The 18818-nt window shown below is 37.6% G+C and overlaps 1 protein-coding gene across 1 annotated transcript in view; it reads right to left on the reverse strand.

Annotated features, from left to right (window-relative positions):
* Positions 1–18818, reverse strand: part of LOC134677910 (TBC1 domain family member 1) — a 120979-nt gene that overhangs the window by 67950 nt on the left and 34211 nt on the right. The window contains exon 4 of the mRNA XM_063536356.1: positions 7284–7453. Coding sequence (XP_063392426.1) covers positions 7284–7453 — 170 coding nt within the window. The remainder of the gene's footprint in view (positions 1–7283; positions 7454–18818) is intronic.

The following is an 18818-nucleotide window of genomic DNA, read 5'->3' on the forward strand; positions in this document are numbered from 1 at the left end:
CATATCAATGAATATTTGAAAAAGACACCCGTTAAAGTTATATTATCAACTTATCCGCAAATAACTCTCGCTTGGACTACTTAAGCATACAGTAATCATGTCGTGCAAAGTGCCTGTGTCCTGGTCATCACGAAGTCTGTGACATCCCATATAACCATTCCAGTCGCAGAATCATCAAAGTGGTAACTAAATGTCAGATGTGTCGTAACAGAGTCCACACAATGTGTCTAGAATTGTTTCGAAACAAAGTGTCGTCGCCGTGTGTACACTTTTCCGTAACAAGGTGTCGACACATTTGTGTGCACTTTGCGTGCGGTTTGCGACTAAATCTGACAGCAAATTTGTGACAGCAAATGTCAATATAAAATACCTCTTGAAAACCAAGGTTTGTCAAACTACTATTAGTGTCTCGTGTGCTCGTAAGTAATTCTAGTAAGTCATCATGGGCGATGCAAATGATAATAATCGACCAAAACCATATAAACACCCAACACCCGTCAACCTTTTACAGAACAGTTTTTAAAGAAATGCAATAGGCTACTTAGGTCAGCCAACGAATGCTCAAAAAAGTTGTAGAGGGAAATGCTCGGAACACAATTTTTGACTCTGTAACTTGGTTTGGATATTCAAAAAGCTAAATTGGAACAGAACGGGAATAAAAATTGAAAATAAATACTTAAGCCACCTGAGATTTGCCGACGACGTGGCCTTATTCTCTGAGAATGCCAAGGAGCTCGAGCAAATGATAAATGCTCTCGCCCAAGAAAGCGCAAAGGTAGGCTTAGAGCTAAATTCTGAGAAGACCAAAATATTGACCAACAGCCCCATCAGATACCCAATAAAAGTAAAGTGCAAACCCATAGAATATGTAAACAATTATATCTATTTAGGAAAGCAGGTATCCTTCAGCAAAGAGAGGAATGAAGAGGAAATTGAAAGGCGCATAGCCATTACATGGAAGAAATTCTGGGCTCACAAAGAAATTATGAAGGGTGACTACAGACTCCATCTGAAAAAGACTGTAATGGATACTTGCCTCCTACCTTGCCTAACGTATGCTTGCCAGACGTGGGTACATACAACCAACATACAGTCTAAAATAACAACTTGCCAAAGAGCTATGGAGCGGGGCATTTTAAAATTAAAGAAAATTGATAAAGTAAACAGTAAAATAATCAGAAAGAAAACTAAAGTAACTGACGCACTCACTCACGCTCTAAGAATGAAATGGCAATGGGCAGGGCACATTTCACGCGTCACAGACGACAGATGGACTCTAAAAACCACTCAGTGGAAAGGCCCAGCAAGCAAAAGGAAAAGGGGTAAGCCAAAAACACGTTGGTCTGACGACTTACGAAAAATAGCAGGGGAAAATTGGATGCTACTAGGAAGGGACAGGAAACGCTGGAAGGATATGGAGGAGGCCTTCACCCATAAGGGATCCACATAAAACAAACATGAAATAAACATAACATATTATAAAAACAACGAAATGTAAAATTTTATGTAGAAATAAAAGGCTATAATAATAATAATAATAACTTGGTTTGGACAAGTTAGGAGGTGAACATATCAAAAGTCCCCGGCCGTAGCCCTTGAGCGGGGGGAAGAGAGGGGGCTTTGAATGTCCCATTTTCCGGTTTTTCGATTATATCTCGGAAACTATGCATCTTAGCGACATGGCCACTTATACAAAATGAAAGTTAATTTAATTTGTTACAAGTTTATTCAGTCAATTTTTTCGATATGTTGAATAGTTTTTGAGATATCCGCTCTTGAAAGTTTATTTAGGGCTCTCAATTTTATCTTGATATATCTACATCAGTGAAGGTGCTAGGCCGTGTATGGTATCGTTTTCGTATAAATCTGGGTTGCTGAATCCATTTAAGGTATCACATTGAAACCATTCCACAAAATTAAAAAAATCTTTTTAGGGTTCCGTACCTCAAAAGCAAAAAACGGAATCCTTATAGGATCACTCGTGCGTCTGTATGTCTGTCTGTCTTAACCTATAGATGACAGGAAAACCTATTAGAAATGTGCAGTCAAGCGCGAGTCGGACTTAATGTACGGAACCCTTAATACGCGAGTCCGACTGGCACTTGGTCGGTTTTTTTTAAACTCCTCTTGACGCTTAACCGCTGAACCGATTTCGTTGAAATTTGGTACAGAAATAGTTTGCGTCCCGGAACAGGACATAGGATAGATCTTATAACCAAAATCATCTTTTGAAGGTGTGAAAAGTGGCGTGGAAATTTGTACGGGAAATCAATAACAGCTGAACCGATTTATATTAAATTTGGGATGGTCTACATCTTTGATTTAGTTAAAAATGATAAAAAAAACATGACTTCAAACCTAAACTTAAACAGTATTAACTTCAAGAAGTCAATTCTGAATTCCCCCCTACACCTCATTTCACACCTTTGAAGGATGATTTTTGAGATAACTTATTTTGTCCTGTCTCGGGACTCAAAATATATGTGTACTAAATTTAAATTAAAACCGTTCAGCAGTTTAAGCGTGAAGAGGAGTTTAAAAGAAAGTAAGTTTATATGTTTTTACTTTGGAATGGTGTCAATGTGATACCATAACTAAATTTGGTACTGCGAATTTATACGAAAACGATACCAAACATGGCCTCGTAGCTTTACTGTTGTAGAAGTCAAAATAAAATTGAGAGCCCTAAATTCTTATTACTTGACCAAACTTGTGTAGAAGGAAAAGGAAAAATTAAAGTCTTCGGCAGGAATATAAGACACAAATATATTTTTTTTTGCGTTACTATTTCAATTATCAAATATAAACATACCTTGATTATATTATTCTAGTGAGATCCTCACAGATAAACAAAAACATTTACTTAAAAAATTACAAGGTCGAAATGTCACGGAACTTGTGAGAGTAATACGTGAAAAATAAAAACTTTTATGACAAAAAAATCTGGACACAATTTAAGAAGCATCCAATTGCGTCGAGGAATCATCTGTATTTTTGCTTGTTTCATTACCTCCTCGCTTCTTTTTTTGTCCTTTGTATTCTGTAGCAATTTGTTAGATCTGAAAATAAAGATAACTTGCGTCGTCACGGTTTTTATGACATAGTGCATGGCCACCATTTTGGAATCCAAAATGGTCATCATTTTCTAAATCTGCGCCCCCCAAAACCTATAAAACGACACCCATGACAACTTTTATGACAGTGCATGGCCGCCATTTTGGATTTCAAAATGGTCATCATTTTCTAAATCGGGGCCCCCTAAAACCTATAAAACGACACCCATGACAGCTTTCATGACATAGTGCATGGCCGCCATTCTGGATTCCAAAATGGTCATCATTTTCGAAAGCGGGGCCCCCTAAAACCTATAAAACGACATCCATGACGACTTTTATAACATAGTGCATGGCCGCCATTTTGGAATCCAAAATGGTCATCGTTTTCGAAATCTGCGCCCCCTAAAACCTATAAAACGACACCCATGACGACTTTTATGACATAGTGCATGGCCACCATTTTGGAATCCAAAATGGTCATCATTTTCTAAATCTGCGCCCCCCAAAACCTATAAAAGGACATCCATGACGACTTTTATGACATAGTGCATGGCCGCCATTTTGGAATCGAAAATGGTTATCGTTTTCGAAATCTGCGCCCCCCAAAACCTATAAAACGACACCCATGACGACTTTTATGACATAGTGCATGGCCGCCATTTTGGATTTCAAAATGGTCATCATTTTCTAAATCGGGGCCCCCTAAAGCCCATAAAACGACATCCATGACGACTTTTATGACATAGTGCGTGGCCGCCATTTTGGAATCGAAAATGGTTATCGTTTTCGAAATCTGCGCCCCCCAAAACCTATAAAACGACACCCATGACGACTTTTATGACATAGTGCATGGCCGCCATTCTGGATTCCAAAATGGTCATCATTTTCGAAAGCGGGGCCCCCTAAAACCTATAAAACGACATCCATGACGACTTTTATGACATAGTGCATGGCCGCCATCTTGGAATCCAAATTGGTCATCGTTTTCGAAATCTGCGCCCCTTAAAACCTATATAACGACACCCATGACGACTTTTATGACATAGTGAATGGCCACCATTTTGGAATCCAAAATGGTCATCATTTTCTAAATCTGCGCCCCCCAAAACCTATAAAACGACACCCATGACGACTTTTATTACATAGTGCATGGCCGCCATTTTGGATTTCAAAATGGTCATCATTTTCTAAATCGGGGCCCCCTAAAACCTATAAAACGACATCCATGACGACTTTTATGACATAGTGCATGGCCGCCATCTTGGAATCCAAAATGGTCATCATTTTTGAAATCTGCGCCTCCTAAAACCTATAAAACGACACCCCTGACGACTTTTATGGCATAGTGCATTTCCGTCATTTTGGATTCCAAAATGGTCATCATTTTCAAAATTGGGGCCCCCTAAAACGTATAAAACGACATCCATGACGACTTTTATGACACAGTGCATGGCCGCCATTTTGGATTCCAAAATGGTCATCATTTTCGAAATCGGCACTCCCTAAAACCTATAAATCGACACCCATCTCGACTTTTATGACAAAGTGTTTGGCTACCATCTGCATGCAAGACATTTCTATTATTTTTACGTACAAAAATGGCCCCCTGTCAACTTCCAACCGAGATTTAATCGATAATTTATTCGATTAATGTTCAGATTAATTCAATTTCAATCTATGATGTCGACAAAACCAATCGTGATTAAAATTTGAGGATTAACTTTTTTTATTCCATTAATTAGTCGAATAAACAGTTAATCTATTAAGTCCCATCTCTGACCACGTCATTTTTACACTTTGAGAATATCTGAAAACAAATGAACACAAGGAGCCATTTTGCAAATCCAGTAACTTTGTTATTACTTTTGACAGCGCGTGTCATGTGTCTACACAGAGTCGACACAAAGTCGAAACATTTGCGACTACTTTGTGACTGCAATATTTCTCAGCCTTAAACCATATTTATACATCATAATTAACAACTTTCGTAGTATGTAAAGCGTTATTTATGTTATTTAAGTATAGTATACGCATCGAAGTACTAAAAATGCATCAAATAATATATTTATGAACACAAGCACTGAGAAGTAAACAATTTCATTTCCGGCTAAACTAAAACAATGTGGTGGCGCGTTGATTATTTTACACTTAGTTTATCAAATCACTCGAGCAGTTTAATTCCCCATAATAATTTAAGTCCTATTGTAATATAAATGCAAACAATATATAATTACGTCTTGTCATCCGTTTTAGAGATGGCGTATTAATGTCACTTATTTTTATTTAACTATTTTTCCATCTGACAGTTTCCATTTGACAGGAACAAAATGAACGAATGAACGAATGATTTTGGCATAAAGTAGTCGCAAACCCGAAACAATGTGTGCACACGGCGACCACACTTTATGTCACTTTGTGTCATGTGTCGACCCTTCCCCATTTCTGGTAACTGTGTCGACACGGCGACGACTCTGCGACTGGAATTGTGACCGAAACAGACGGTGTCGACACAAGATGTGTCTACACCGCGTCGTAACGGCGACTGGAAATGGTTGTATGGGATGTCAAATCCTGAGGCTGAAATGATAGTCTAGTATATTAGCATGATAAACTATAATATTTTCAATTATATTCAATATATATTTCGCTCCATTAGACCTTTATTTTCTATTTATTTGTAATTTTATGTGCCCACGTTTTGGCGTGTTCAAGCTTTATTTTAAAATATTTTAAAATTGCTTAGTTACCTTACTTCGAATAAAACACTCGTGTCATAAACATCTCTTTCTTACGTTATTTTACAAATACCTAATTTTTACAACAAGTTCAAATTAGAATGGAACAGGAGACCTTTTTATATGTCTCTGGGCGGCTAGAGGTTATACCATGCTGCTAGTCAACCCTACAGTTCATTAGCACGCCATTATTATCGAATAAAGCATAATTATTATAATAAGTCATCACGACTCCACGACGCCGCTGTTTTCACACCAAACGCGAACAAAACCCATTGTTGGATCGTGTCATCAAAACAACGAGAATCGTGCGAAAATAGGTCCGGTTTTATGAGACTACTGTTTTTATGCGACTTTGTCTTTATGCCTATTTGTTTAGTGCATAGTGCTATATGTTAGGGTCTCTATTGTGGCCCAAATAGTTTTAAGTCATAATATTATACAATACAATACAAATACTCTTTATTGCACAGCTCATTACAGAAAACAACAATTATATTATTTGTCCGAATTTTCGTTAGTCATAATTGGTTTTTCTCAGACACGCGTAACTTTTCAGGATTGCCATAAAACCAACCTATCTATAGAATAACCTTACGAAAATACTGAAAAGTTAACGGTTTCAGTTTTATGACAAACAATACATTATGACTTAAAACTTTATGGGAAACAAAGGGACCGCTATATATGTTATTTCGCAGTTTATATCGTCCAAAAACTAAATGGACACAACCTTTCACGTGATGTATAACCACGTTTACTACAATATTTCAAAATCCATATGGAATATGCAATAGGTATTGGTAAATGTTTTCCATCAGAGTTCCTGGCAATGAATCTTCGTTAAATATATCTATTTATGTAGGTAATAAACAAATGTGATAAATGAGTGGTATAAGGAAGGAAGCAGTCAACAGAAGGTATTTTTATACATGTCTACGAAAACATATCCCGACTTCATTAAATAAATACATCACAACTTACATGTGGTTTTATTTACTTAGTACCATATTGGCCACAGCGTCTTGCAGATGATAGTTGCTGCGACTAAAGAAGGTATTTTGAGGAGGTATAGTCCGTTTTTTTTAGCATTAGAAAGAACTTCGCAGAAGTTCGCTTGTGGTTCTAAATCTGGCACTTTTAGCGGTAACAATTTGAAGTAAATTATATGTATTGACCATGCTACATTAGATAATTCAATAATTATTAACAATTAACAAGCCTGATAAAAACTGCACGCTTGCTTCTGCGGAGTTCTTTCTAATGCTAAAAAAACGAACTATAGTCTATAGCCTACATCGACTGCGATAACTGTATAGACCAATGGCCGATCGGTACTACTTGCCGCATCGATCACAGACGTGTCTTGACTCCTGGGGTGATCCAGCAGCTCTGCGATTTAGTATATCATCATGTAATTAAATCCCTATTAATAGTAACTCTGTCTGCCTGTCTGATGTATTATGTGTGTGTTGCCAAAACATGTACGTACAAGTTGGTATTGCAGTTCCCGGCCAGGGATATGGCGGGGGTCTGCCACGGCAGCTCCTGGGTCTGCTGCTGGAAGCCCACGTTCCTGGTGACGTGGAGCGAACTGGTGGAAGACTTGGGGCTCGGGGCCCCGGGCGAGGGCTCCCGCATCTGCGTGAACAGTTCCGCCACCTGAAAAGGGGGTAAATGAATAAATATTACACCAAAAAAATCTAGGGACACAGAAACAGCTCAATATTAAAAATGGTTTGGGTAAAGGGTTATGGGTACTTGGGGCATATTCGAGAAGGCACATTTGACGTATCACGTGGATATCCAGTTGATGCGGATAAATCGTGACTTGTGGAATTGCGTACAATCGCCACCTGTCAGTGAACTCTATCCACACCAGAGGTGGGGCGTTGTACTGAAAAAAATTTTGGGACAGGTTTTTCTTAATGGACGACTTTTTGTTTGTCGAGTATTTAAAAGCAAGGACTTTAATTTTCGAAATATAACAAATATGAAGTTGCCAACACCTCGTACCTCCATTCTTACCTTTACTTTAAGTAAAATATTTTTTGTTAACTGACAGTCGTCTGTGTGTCTGTTGGATCAAAAAATAATGGAAATAATTTTTACATTGTTAATATGTCATTTGATTAATGGCCTTGACTCAAAACGTCACGATTACGTCAGAACCCTACTAATGAAAAGTCGATTTTTGCATAAATAACCCTTATTTTTAAGACGCTTAAGTATGGTAAACACGTAAATTGCCTATTTGGGGTGATACACGTAAAACTGGTATTTTCATAGAAACGTACTTTTGATACGCATTTTGCCAACGTGTCCCATAGTAGAAGAGCCGGCTGCAAATTTTCTAACCGACTTGATACCACGATGAAATGCACAATGGTTTCCCATAAAAGTGATGCTAAGTCCGAATTCGATAGTCTGCCACGGCGGAACTTGCCGAAAGTACGAAAAAGAAGGCCACTTCCGGTGCGAAAAAAGGGGGCTGATTTAACCCATCTGATACCGAAATAATAGTTATGGCAGCAGTTAGAAATTTACATGTAGACACATAAAAGCGAAGTCTGCCAGTATTTTTTTTGCCGGAAGTGCTTGGCAGACGCTCTCAAAGGTGGCCAACGGGACCCCTAATTTAACCCATCTGATACCACCATGAAACCAATTCCAGTCGGTAGGTATGAACCCTCATGTCAGGAATATATAAGTCTGCCAAGGCTTTTCCTGCCGAAACACCTTGGCAGACGAGATTATGTAAGCAAGGTCGGCATCGGTTACCCTACACTAACCCATCTGATACCACCATGAAACCAATTCCAGTCGGTAGGTACGAACCCCCATTTTAGGAATATATAAGTCTGCCAAGGTTTTTCCTGCCGAAACACCTTGGCAGACGAGATTATAAACAAGATGACCATCGGTTACCGTACACTAACCCATCTGATACCGCCATGAAACCAATTCCAGTCGGTAGGTATGAACCCTCATTTCAAGAATATATAAGTCTGCCAAGGCTTTTCCTGCCGTAACACCATGGCAGACGAGATTATGTAAGCAAGGTCGGCATCGGTTACCCTACACTAACCCATCTGATACCACCATGAAACCAATTCCAGTCGGTAGGTATGAACCCCCATTTTAGAAATATATAAGTCTGCCAAGGTTTTTCCTGCCGAAACACCTTGGCAGACGAGATTATAAGCAAGATGACCATCGGTTACCGTACACTAACCCATCTGATACCACCATGAAACCAATTCTAGTCGGTAGGTATGAACCCTCATTTCAGGAATTTATAAGTCTGCCAAGGCCTTTCCTGCCGAAACACCTTGACAGACGAGATTATGTAAGCAGCATCCACATACGAGGGATCCGTATTTTGGGATTATACGTATTACGGACATTATTATAGCTGTAGGCTTATTTATTACTTTATGCTTATACATATTTGTATATTATTATGTTATTAATAAAATATATTTATAATTTATTAAACCTAAACTTAATACATTGGGAATTCATTACCTGCTTACGGCAGTAGTAGGGATAAGTGGGTGAGTTCTGGCTCACTGAGCCAGGCCAACAGTCCCTCCCCCTTTTTTCCCTTGTTGAGGCCCTGCAACCTTGCCTTGAACCCAAACGAATGTCATTGTAGCTCGAATCTAACCTAATTTATTTTTATTGCTTTAAGAATATTTCAATTATCTACTTTTGCAGAGTTAAATGTTGAAATCTCTATTTCGAAAAATGGAATTTTAATGTGACTTTAACACGTTCACTGCGTTACGGGGGCTTTAAGCCCCGTACGATGTCATCATTCAGTGCGAAGTTAAATTTATTTTAGAAGTTAAAGGGAGAGGGTGCACACATTTTACCACTTTAGAAGTGTCTCTCGCGCAAACTATTCAGTTTAGAAATAAATGATATTAGAAACCTCAATATCATAAGCGATAAGACCGCCTGTTGTTACCTCTATTGTCTTTGTTTATGTTATTGTCCATTTATTGTAAACTAAGTGTATGTGAGGCGTGCAATAAAGAGTATTGTATTGTGTTGTATTGTATTGTATTGTATTGTATCATTTTTGAAAACCTATCCATAGATACCCCACACGTATGGGTTTAATGAAAAAGACATTTTAAGTTTCAGTTCTAAGTATGGGGGACCCCCAAAATTTATTGTTTTTTTTTCTATTTTTGTGTTGAAATCTTAATGCGGTTCACAGAATACATCTACTTACCAAGTTTCAACAGTTCTTATAGTTTCGGAAAAAAGTGGCTGTGACATACGGACGGACAGACAGACAGACAGACATGACGAATCTATAAGGGTTCCGTTTTTTGCCATTTGGCTACGGAACCCTAAAAAGGAGGTATTAATTCGGTTTTTTAATGTTTGATATCTCCGTCATTTCGGGATCGATTTTGAAAATTATTTTTTTAGTTGAGTTGTAACTTGTAAGTATATACATACATTGGTTCCGTCTTTGTCAAAACCCAGTTCTGATGGTGAGATTTATGAGGAATCGAGGGCACTCTTCAAATCTTGTAAGGGTGGTTCACGTTTGTATGGGAAAAATTCAAACTCTAGCTAGAAGAAGCGGCACCCCCTCATTTTGTTACACTTATTATGTTGACAAAATACGCCAAGTTTGTAATCTTACAATCTTAACTACAAGGGGGTGCTCAAACACTTTGAAATTTTTAAATTGTATGAAATAAAAAAAAAATAAGTTGCTATTTTTTTTATTTTTATGTAAGTAGTAGTTTTCACATTATTTGAAAGTGTGATTTAAAAGATATTATTTTGAAAGAAAATGTTTTTCTACTTCAAAACTTATACATCACATGTGCAAATAGTGTGAAACCAGATATTTAAATAAAATTCTGAATCATAAATACTCTTTTTGTTGGGTTTCAAACAACATACAAAATTTCAACGTGATTAAGCACCCCCTTGTATAGTTCGTTTTTTTTAGCATTAGAAAGAACTTGCAAGAAGGTAAGCGATCTTAGCATGTCTTTTAATTTTAAAAACGCTTTTCAAAATTCAAAAACTATTACTTATGAAAGCAGACGAATATAAATGATCGTACTAGATTAATAATTGTTACATACACTCGCATGCAAAAGTATTGCATCACTTTGCATTTTTTTAACTGCACCCAATAATTTTGTAAACCGGTTATTTTCCATTAATTATTTTAATGGGATCATGTCCCTTGAAGTTTTAGCTTTACGAAAAGTTAAAAAACATGGAAAAAGGCCCAGTATTTTTCAAATTATCGGCATTTTCCCGATTTGTGAGCGGTTTCGCGTTATCACGCGCACGAGTTGCGCTACCCTTGACCCCTATAAAACGGGGGGTCGGGGAGGGGTTGTTATCAGTCACTTATCAAAAGTTGACCGGTACACATCTCCGCATATTTTCCCGTGAAGAAGACCTGTGAAAAATGGAAACCACTGAAGCTGAAGTCCGCCAAGTCGTCCAGCTCCTGCAAGAGGGGCGTAGCCAACGTTCAGTAGCTGCCACGCTAAATTTAAGTCAATCTACAGTTTGCAGAGTTTACCAGAGGTTCCAACGGACTGGATCCTTTACTTCAAGACCAAGAAGCGGCCGCAAAAAGTGTACATCAGAGAGGGACGACCGCTTCATTGTCACAACATCTCTCCGAGATCGACACCTGACAAGCGTTGCCATCCAGCAGCGTCTGCGTGAGATACGAGGAGTGGCTGCCAGTGAGTGGACAATAAGAAGAAGACTCAAGAAAGCGAACTTGACACCCAGGAGGCCTGCAACAGGACCCAGATTGCTGGCGCGACACCGTACAGCCCGAAGATAGTTTGCAGAAAATCATATGGACTGGACCATTGAGCAATGGACCCCAGTTCTCTTCTCGGACGAGTGCAGAATATGTTTGAATGGATGTGACCGAAGAGGAAGAGTATACAGAAGGCCAGAAGAACGGTTCGCCCAATGTTGCTTCTCCGAAAGGGTCGCCTATGGCGGTGGAACCGTGATGTTCTGGGGCGGCGTTTCCTACGACGCGCGAACAGAGCTGGTTTTCGTGCCTGGCGGGGGCCGTGGCGGTGGATTGACCGCTGCAAAATACATTACTGATATCCTGGAGGAACATGTTGTTCCTTATGCCGGTATTTTTGATGAGGGGTTCATCCTAATGCAGGATAATGCCCGTGTCATACCGCTAGGGCCACCGCAGCCTACCTTCTCGAAGTGGGCATCGACACCATGGACTGGCCAGCGATGACCTTAACCCCATTGAACACGTGTGGGACTACCTGAAAAGGAGGATTCGGAAGCGGAATCCTGCCCCGGCCAATGTTGAGGAGCTGAAGGGAGCCTTGCTGGAGGAGTGGGACGCTATTCCACAAGATTTCATTAGAAAATTAATTAGGTCTATGAAAAACCGCTTGATTTGTGTGAGGAGGGCTAGGGGTGGCAACACCAGGTATTAATTTAATAATAATAATTTATTTTGTATTAAATAAATGACTTTTATTCTTAACTTTCCTAAATTTAATTCTCGACCATTATGTCGCTACTTTCAGTTTCTGATTTTTTTTAGTCTTCAGATTTGAAATTTCATTAAATTTAAATTTTCTAATGCGTTAGATTATAAGCTTTCAGTTGATACCAAAATTTTCAGAATCGGCTCTAGAATTACAAAGATATTGGGTGCGGACGAAAAAATGCAAAGTGATGCAATACTTTTGCACGCGAGTGTATTTGCTGTAACTTATTTTCAAAATGTGTTTTTCAATTAAAAGACACATCAAGATTGTTTACCTAATTTCTAATGCTAAAAAAAACGAAGTATAGTTGAGATAAATTAAGAAACTTGGTGTATTTTATCAACATAAAAACATTTTTTTTTCCTAAGGGGCACCCCCTTAGGAAAAAAAAATGTTTTTTGAACCACCCTAACATATAGTGATACTGGTGTATTTTAAACAAACTAAGCATTTACATTCAGAATTGTGACATTTGATAAAGTGAAACTGCTGATGATGGTCAGAATGGAACTCTTCAACGACGCATAGCTCATGTTTGGGGATTTGTCCTCTTCGTTATGTTTGTTAAGCACGTTAGATTTTTAAGTCATATTATCGTGAAGCTCAAGTTCTGATGATGGGATCCATAAGGAATCGAGGGAACTCTACAAATCTTAATGGCATTGTATAGTGACTCTTGTATTTTCATCAGGCAAACAAGGATTTACATTAAGAACAGTGGCGTTTGATGAAGTGGTATTGCTGATGGTGATCAGAACGGAACTCCTCGACGACTTGTCTTATTCTAATTTATTGTTAAACAAGTTACCCCACTGGCAAAACAAGCAAGATTTTGAATTCGACTTCTACCTGAACCTGGACCCGGACGCGGACCCGGACTCGAGATAGCGAATTCGGACACGGACCCGTTTTCTATTTGGTTGGTGTAAACGGAGTTGGTGAATTTTTTGAATAATTCGGGCGAAAACTGGAAGGTTAGGTATCATAAAATGTTCATGGAGAGAAATTGTAAGAGATGGTATCATTACCAACAACTGTGGAAAATACTGTTTAGTTACTCTTTATTTAAAAAATAGCAAAATCAAATTGCTTGATTTCATTCGTTTTCTCCACTGTACACAGAATAAGTAATGATATTTAGACTAGACAAAAAAATTCAAAATCGCTCTCCTTCTTGATGCGACTGGCAAATCATATTACTTTTTGGCAACCGGGTTTTTTAACCTAATTAGACCCAGCTGAATCCGAATTTGCCGGTTGCTCGATCGAAATCTTGACCGGAAGTGAGATATTTGACATTAAAGGTCCGTTTTTTTCGTTTTTCGTAAATAACTCTTAAACGGTGGTGCATAGCAAAAAATGTTCTATTACATAAGTAATATGCATAAAATTGCCTACAAGAAAGATTCAGTACAATTTTTCGCTAGGATCAATATTAAAAGAGATTTTAACGCAGGAAATTTAATTATAATCACTTCTAAGGTCCCGTTTTTTAGGTTTTCGTAAATAACTCATAAACGGTGGCCAATATCAAAAAATGTTATTAGACGTTTATAATCTACACAAAATTTTGAACAAAAAAGATTCAGTACACTTTTTGCAGGGATCAATATTTAAAAAGATAATAAAGAGGGAAAGTTAATTATACTAAATTCTAAGGTTCCTTGTTTTTATTTTTTCGTTAATAATTTGAAAAGTATGATTCATAGCAAAAAAAATCTTATACATAAATAATAAACGTAAAATTTCCTACAAGAAACATGCAGAACACTTTTCGCTAGGATCAATATTTAATTAATTAATTAATTATAATCAATTTTAAAGTCCCTTTTTAGTTTTTTGTAAATAACTCGTAAACGGTGTCCCATAGCGAAATAGGTTTTTAAGAATAAATTATCTACATAAAATTTCCTCCAAAAAACATCTAGAACACTATTCTCTAGGATCAATATTTCAAGCGATATTAAAGGAAGAAAGTTAAATTACAATCAGTTCACAGGTCACTTTTTTTTAGTTTTTCGTAAATAACTCGTAAACGGTGGCCCGTTGCAAAACAATATTCTACATAAATATTAAACATAAAATTGTCCACAAAAAAGGTTCTGTACACTTTTTCGCTACGATCAATATTTAAAGAGGTATTAAAGGGGGTAAGTTAATTATAATCAATTTCCAGGTCTCTATTTTTAGGTTTACGTCTATATAGGTAAAGAACTATTTCATTTTATTTTATTTTCAAAATTTAGACCCAGTAGTTTCGGAGATAAAGGGGGGGGGGGTAGTATTTTTTTGTATTTTAATGTTTTATTTTGGGGAAGGGGGCTTTGTCTCCGAAACTACTGGGTCTAAAATTTTGAAAAGATACACAGAATAGAATCTATAGATGACAGGAAAACCTATTAGAATTATGCAGTCAAGCGCGAGTCGGACATTACTTATAGTTTTTGAACCGATCCCTACAGGTTTTTTAAAGGCAATTCACTCGCGTTTCACATATATAAAATACACTGTTAAAAATTGGGTAGTGTACGGAACCCTTGCAACGCGAGTCCGACTCGCGCTTGGCCGGTTTTTATTCATTTTGAGGTACGGAACCCTAAAAAGAGAAAAGTGTTCCATATGTCTTTCGTAGAAAATTTTATATCGATTATTTATTTACAAGAACATTAAGAACTTACTTTGCTATGAGCCTTATTTTACGAGTCATTTGCGAAATCCTAAAAATAGGGACCTGGAAATTGATTATAATTAACTTACCCCCTTTAATATCTCTTTAAATATTGATCGTAGCGAAAAAGTGTACAGAACCTTTTTTGTGGACAATTTTATGTTTAATATTTATGTAAAATATTGTTTTGCAACGGGCCACCGTTTACGAGTTCTTTACGAAAAACTAAAAAAAAGTGACCTGTGAACTGATTGTAATTAACTTTCTTCCTTTAATATCCCTTGAAATATTGATCCTAGAGAAAAGTGTTCTAGATGTTTTTTGGAGGAAATTTTATGTAGATAATTTATTCTTAAAAACCTATTTCGCTATGGGACACCGTTTACGAGTTATTTACAAAAAACTAAAAAGGGACTTTAAAATTGATTATAATTAATTAATTAATTAAATATTGATCCTAGCGAAAAGTGTTCTGCATGTTTCTTGTAGGAAATTTTACGTTTATTATTTATGTATAAGATTTTTTTTGCTATGAATCATACTTTTCAAATTATTAACGAAAAAATAAAAACAAGGAACCTTAGAATTTATTATAATTAACTTTCCCTCTTTATTATCTTTTTAAATATTGATCCCTGCAAAAAGTGTACTGAATCTTTTTGTTCAAAATTCTGTGTAAATTATTAACGTCTAACAACATTTTTTGATATTGGCCACCGTTTATGAGTTATTTACGAAAACCTAAAAAACGGGACCTTAGAAGTGATTATAATTAAATTTCCCGCGTTAAAATCTCTTTTAATATTGATCCTAGCGAAAAATTGTACTGAATCTTTCTTGTAGGCAATTTTATGCAGAATACTTATGTAATAGAACATTTTTTGCTATGTGCCACCGTTTAAGAGTTATTTACGAAAAACGAAAAAAAGGGACCTTTAATGTCAAATATCTCACTTCCGGTCAAGATTTCGATCGAGCAACCGGCAAATTCGGATTCAGCGGGGTCTAATTAGGTTAAAAAACCCGGTTGCCAAAAAGTAATATGCTTTGCCAGTCGAAATCGATTTTATGAAAAATATGACCAGTCTAATTACTATATATGTTCAGAATATTATTTGAATAAACTTAGGATAGGATACTTAGGATAGGAAATAAAATGTGTGTTTTTAGTGTTCCGTACAAAACTTTGTTCACGGAACACTTATGGGATCACTTCGGTCTTGCAAATCAGTTAAATACGTTTTTCTCAGAGACCGTTTGACATAGATACCTAAAATTTGGAACAGTTATAGCAATTACCACCACTCATATTGTATATAAGTCAAAACTGCTTATTTCTTATTAAAGGGGGAAATTTAGGGGGTTGAGAGGGGTAGGCTGAAACTTTTTTCATTTGTAAGAATCGTGTGGGGTACCATTAGAAAGCTTGCAAAAAATTGAGTCGATGGACTGATTTTGACTTCATTTTAGACTGCAATAGTTTCGTCAAAAAATGCATTTAAAGTTGCAAGTTTTCATACAAAAATTCTCACCTCTGTCCTGGCGATTTTCGCGAAAACTATAGCTAACAGGCAGCTGACCAGTCAATATCCAACTACAACAAGCATAGAGACGGCGGGAAAATTATCAGGTTAACTCTATCTTTATTAGTTTTTAAACTGCAGCCTGATCTTTGGTTACGTAGGGCTAGCTAACTGATGCTTACACTGGTCATTTATATTAGGCAGTAGTTTTAACGAGAAACATCCTTAGTTAAAACTTTGGCATTGAAATTTATGACTTATGTCTTTGACACAAAGTTTAATTCTGCTTGCTTATTTATGTGGGATATTTAAATTTATCTGAATAGCCTTCTATAAGTATGAGAGAGATCTACAAAATACGACCTTATTATATTGCAAATAAGTTTAAATTTCGAACGGGCTTTCCAACCAATGGACTAGGTATCTCAAAAATCTGAAAAATTCAAATTAAGAATTCCGTTCTTCACTGTCGTTGTTTTTTTTATCACATTAGGGCACATAGAGTTAGTAAGGCGTATAGAGATAATAAAGTCATTTAATATTTATTAACAGCTATGGCCTCATCTATAGATTTTATTGAGTGTCTGATTCGTCGAAACAATATACAGGGTGATCAATCCAAATGGGTCAGTATGGAGAAGTCAGAAACTATAAGAGATAGCGAAATCTGTTCTTAGGAACCATGGCTTCGATTTTAGATTTAATAATAATGGCATTCAATTTTTTTTTAATCTGTCATACATAACCGGGATTCGAACCTGGTCAATATTCTTGTTGTTTGTTTGTATGGCAACTTTTAAACGATGATTGATAGGTGGGGGGTGCTCGACCAAATATCATAGAGGGCCCCGAGACAAAACAAACTACATTAAAAAAATTCAAAATGGCCGACTTTTTTTTAATTTTTTCAAGTTGGTCCGAGCGCGCTGAGATTTGGCATGCGGCGAGCCTGGGGGCCCAAAATTACCATGCCAAAAATTTTTTTGGAAAAATCCAAAATAGCGGCGGACACGGGCAAAGTCAAATTTACAAGTAGGTTAAGCGAGCCCGAAGAGCGAGCTTCAGGCCGGGAGGCCAAAGGCTGACCCTGGCGGAGGGCCGAAGGCCCGGAGTTTCCACCCCGACTCCCAAAACGCGACTCCCAATAGGAAAAGTGTTGGGTCGTGTTTAAGCTCCAACTTCCCCCTCTCGTGTGACGCTTCGGGCCTTCGCCCCTACGCGGAACTCGGCCTTCGGCCTTCGCAAGCCTGGACGCTTCGCTCATCAAGACAGTTGACTTGGTATGGTAGAACGCTTGGAAGCACCCCATTCACGCAGCTCGGCCTTCAGCCTCGCGTTTTGAGAGTCGGGGTGGAAGCTCCGGGCCTTCGGCATTCCGCTGGGGTCGGCCTTCGGTCTCCCGGCCTGAAACTCGCCCTTCGGGTTCGCTTAATCTACTTGGAAATTCGTGTCCGCCGCCATTTTAGATTTTTTCAAAATTTTTTTTTGACATGGTAATCTTGGGCCTTTAGGCTCGCCGCATGCCAAATCTCAGTGCGCTCGGACTAACTTAAAAAATTAAAAAAAAAGGCGGCCATTTTGATTTTTTTAATGTAGTTTGTTTTGTCTCGGGGCTCTCTATGATATTTGGTCGAGCACCCCCCACCTATCACGCGTCTTTTAAAAGTTGCCATACAAACAAACAACAAGAATATTGACCAATGTTCGAATCCCGGTTATGTATGATAGATTAAAAAAAAAATTGAATGCCATTATTATTAAATCTAAAATCGAAGCCATGGTTCCTAAGAACAGATTTCGCTATCTCTCATAGTTTCTGACTTCCCCATACTGACCCATTTGGATTGATCACCCTGTATATATATACACAATATTCCTTTTCATTAAGTACCATTACATTTATGTATTAATTGTATAATTATAATATGTATTAATTATATTTAGTACTTATCAGTGGCGGCGCGTCAAACATATCCAAAGACAAGCTGGGGCTAATTTAGCTTACATATTTCCTTTACAACTCTGCTCAAACGTCCAAAAACAGGGAAGCCGGTGGGAATCGGCTTTTATGGACGCGCCGCCACTGGTACTTATGTATATTTTTGAACGGATCGGTGGGCGAGCAACCGTTTGTATGATTCAGGGCTATAACCACGAAAATAGAAGTTCGCAAATTGCGGGCATTTTTCTCTGTCACTCTAATTACGTCTTCGTTGGAGTAAAAGAGAAAGATCCCCGCAAATTGCGAATATCGATTTCGCGGTAGCCCCTCAGTCCTGTTACGAGAAAATAATTATGGA

Source organism: Cydia fagiglandana, chromosome 27 (assembly GCF_963556715.1).
Source record: "Cydia fagiglandana chromosome 27, ilCydFagi1.1, whole genome shotgun sequence".
NCBI classification, from domain to species: domain Eukaryota; kingdom Metazoa; phylum Arthropoda; class Insecta; order Lepidoptera; family Tortricidae; genus Cydia; species Cydia fagiglandana.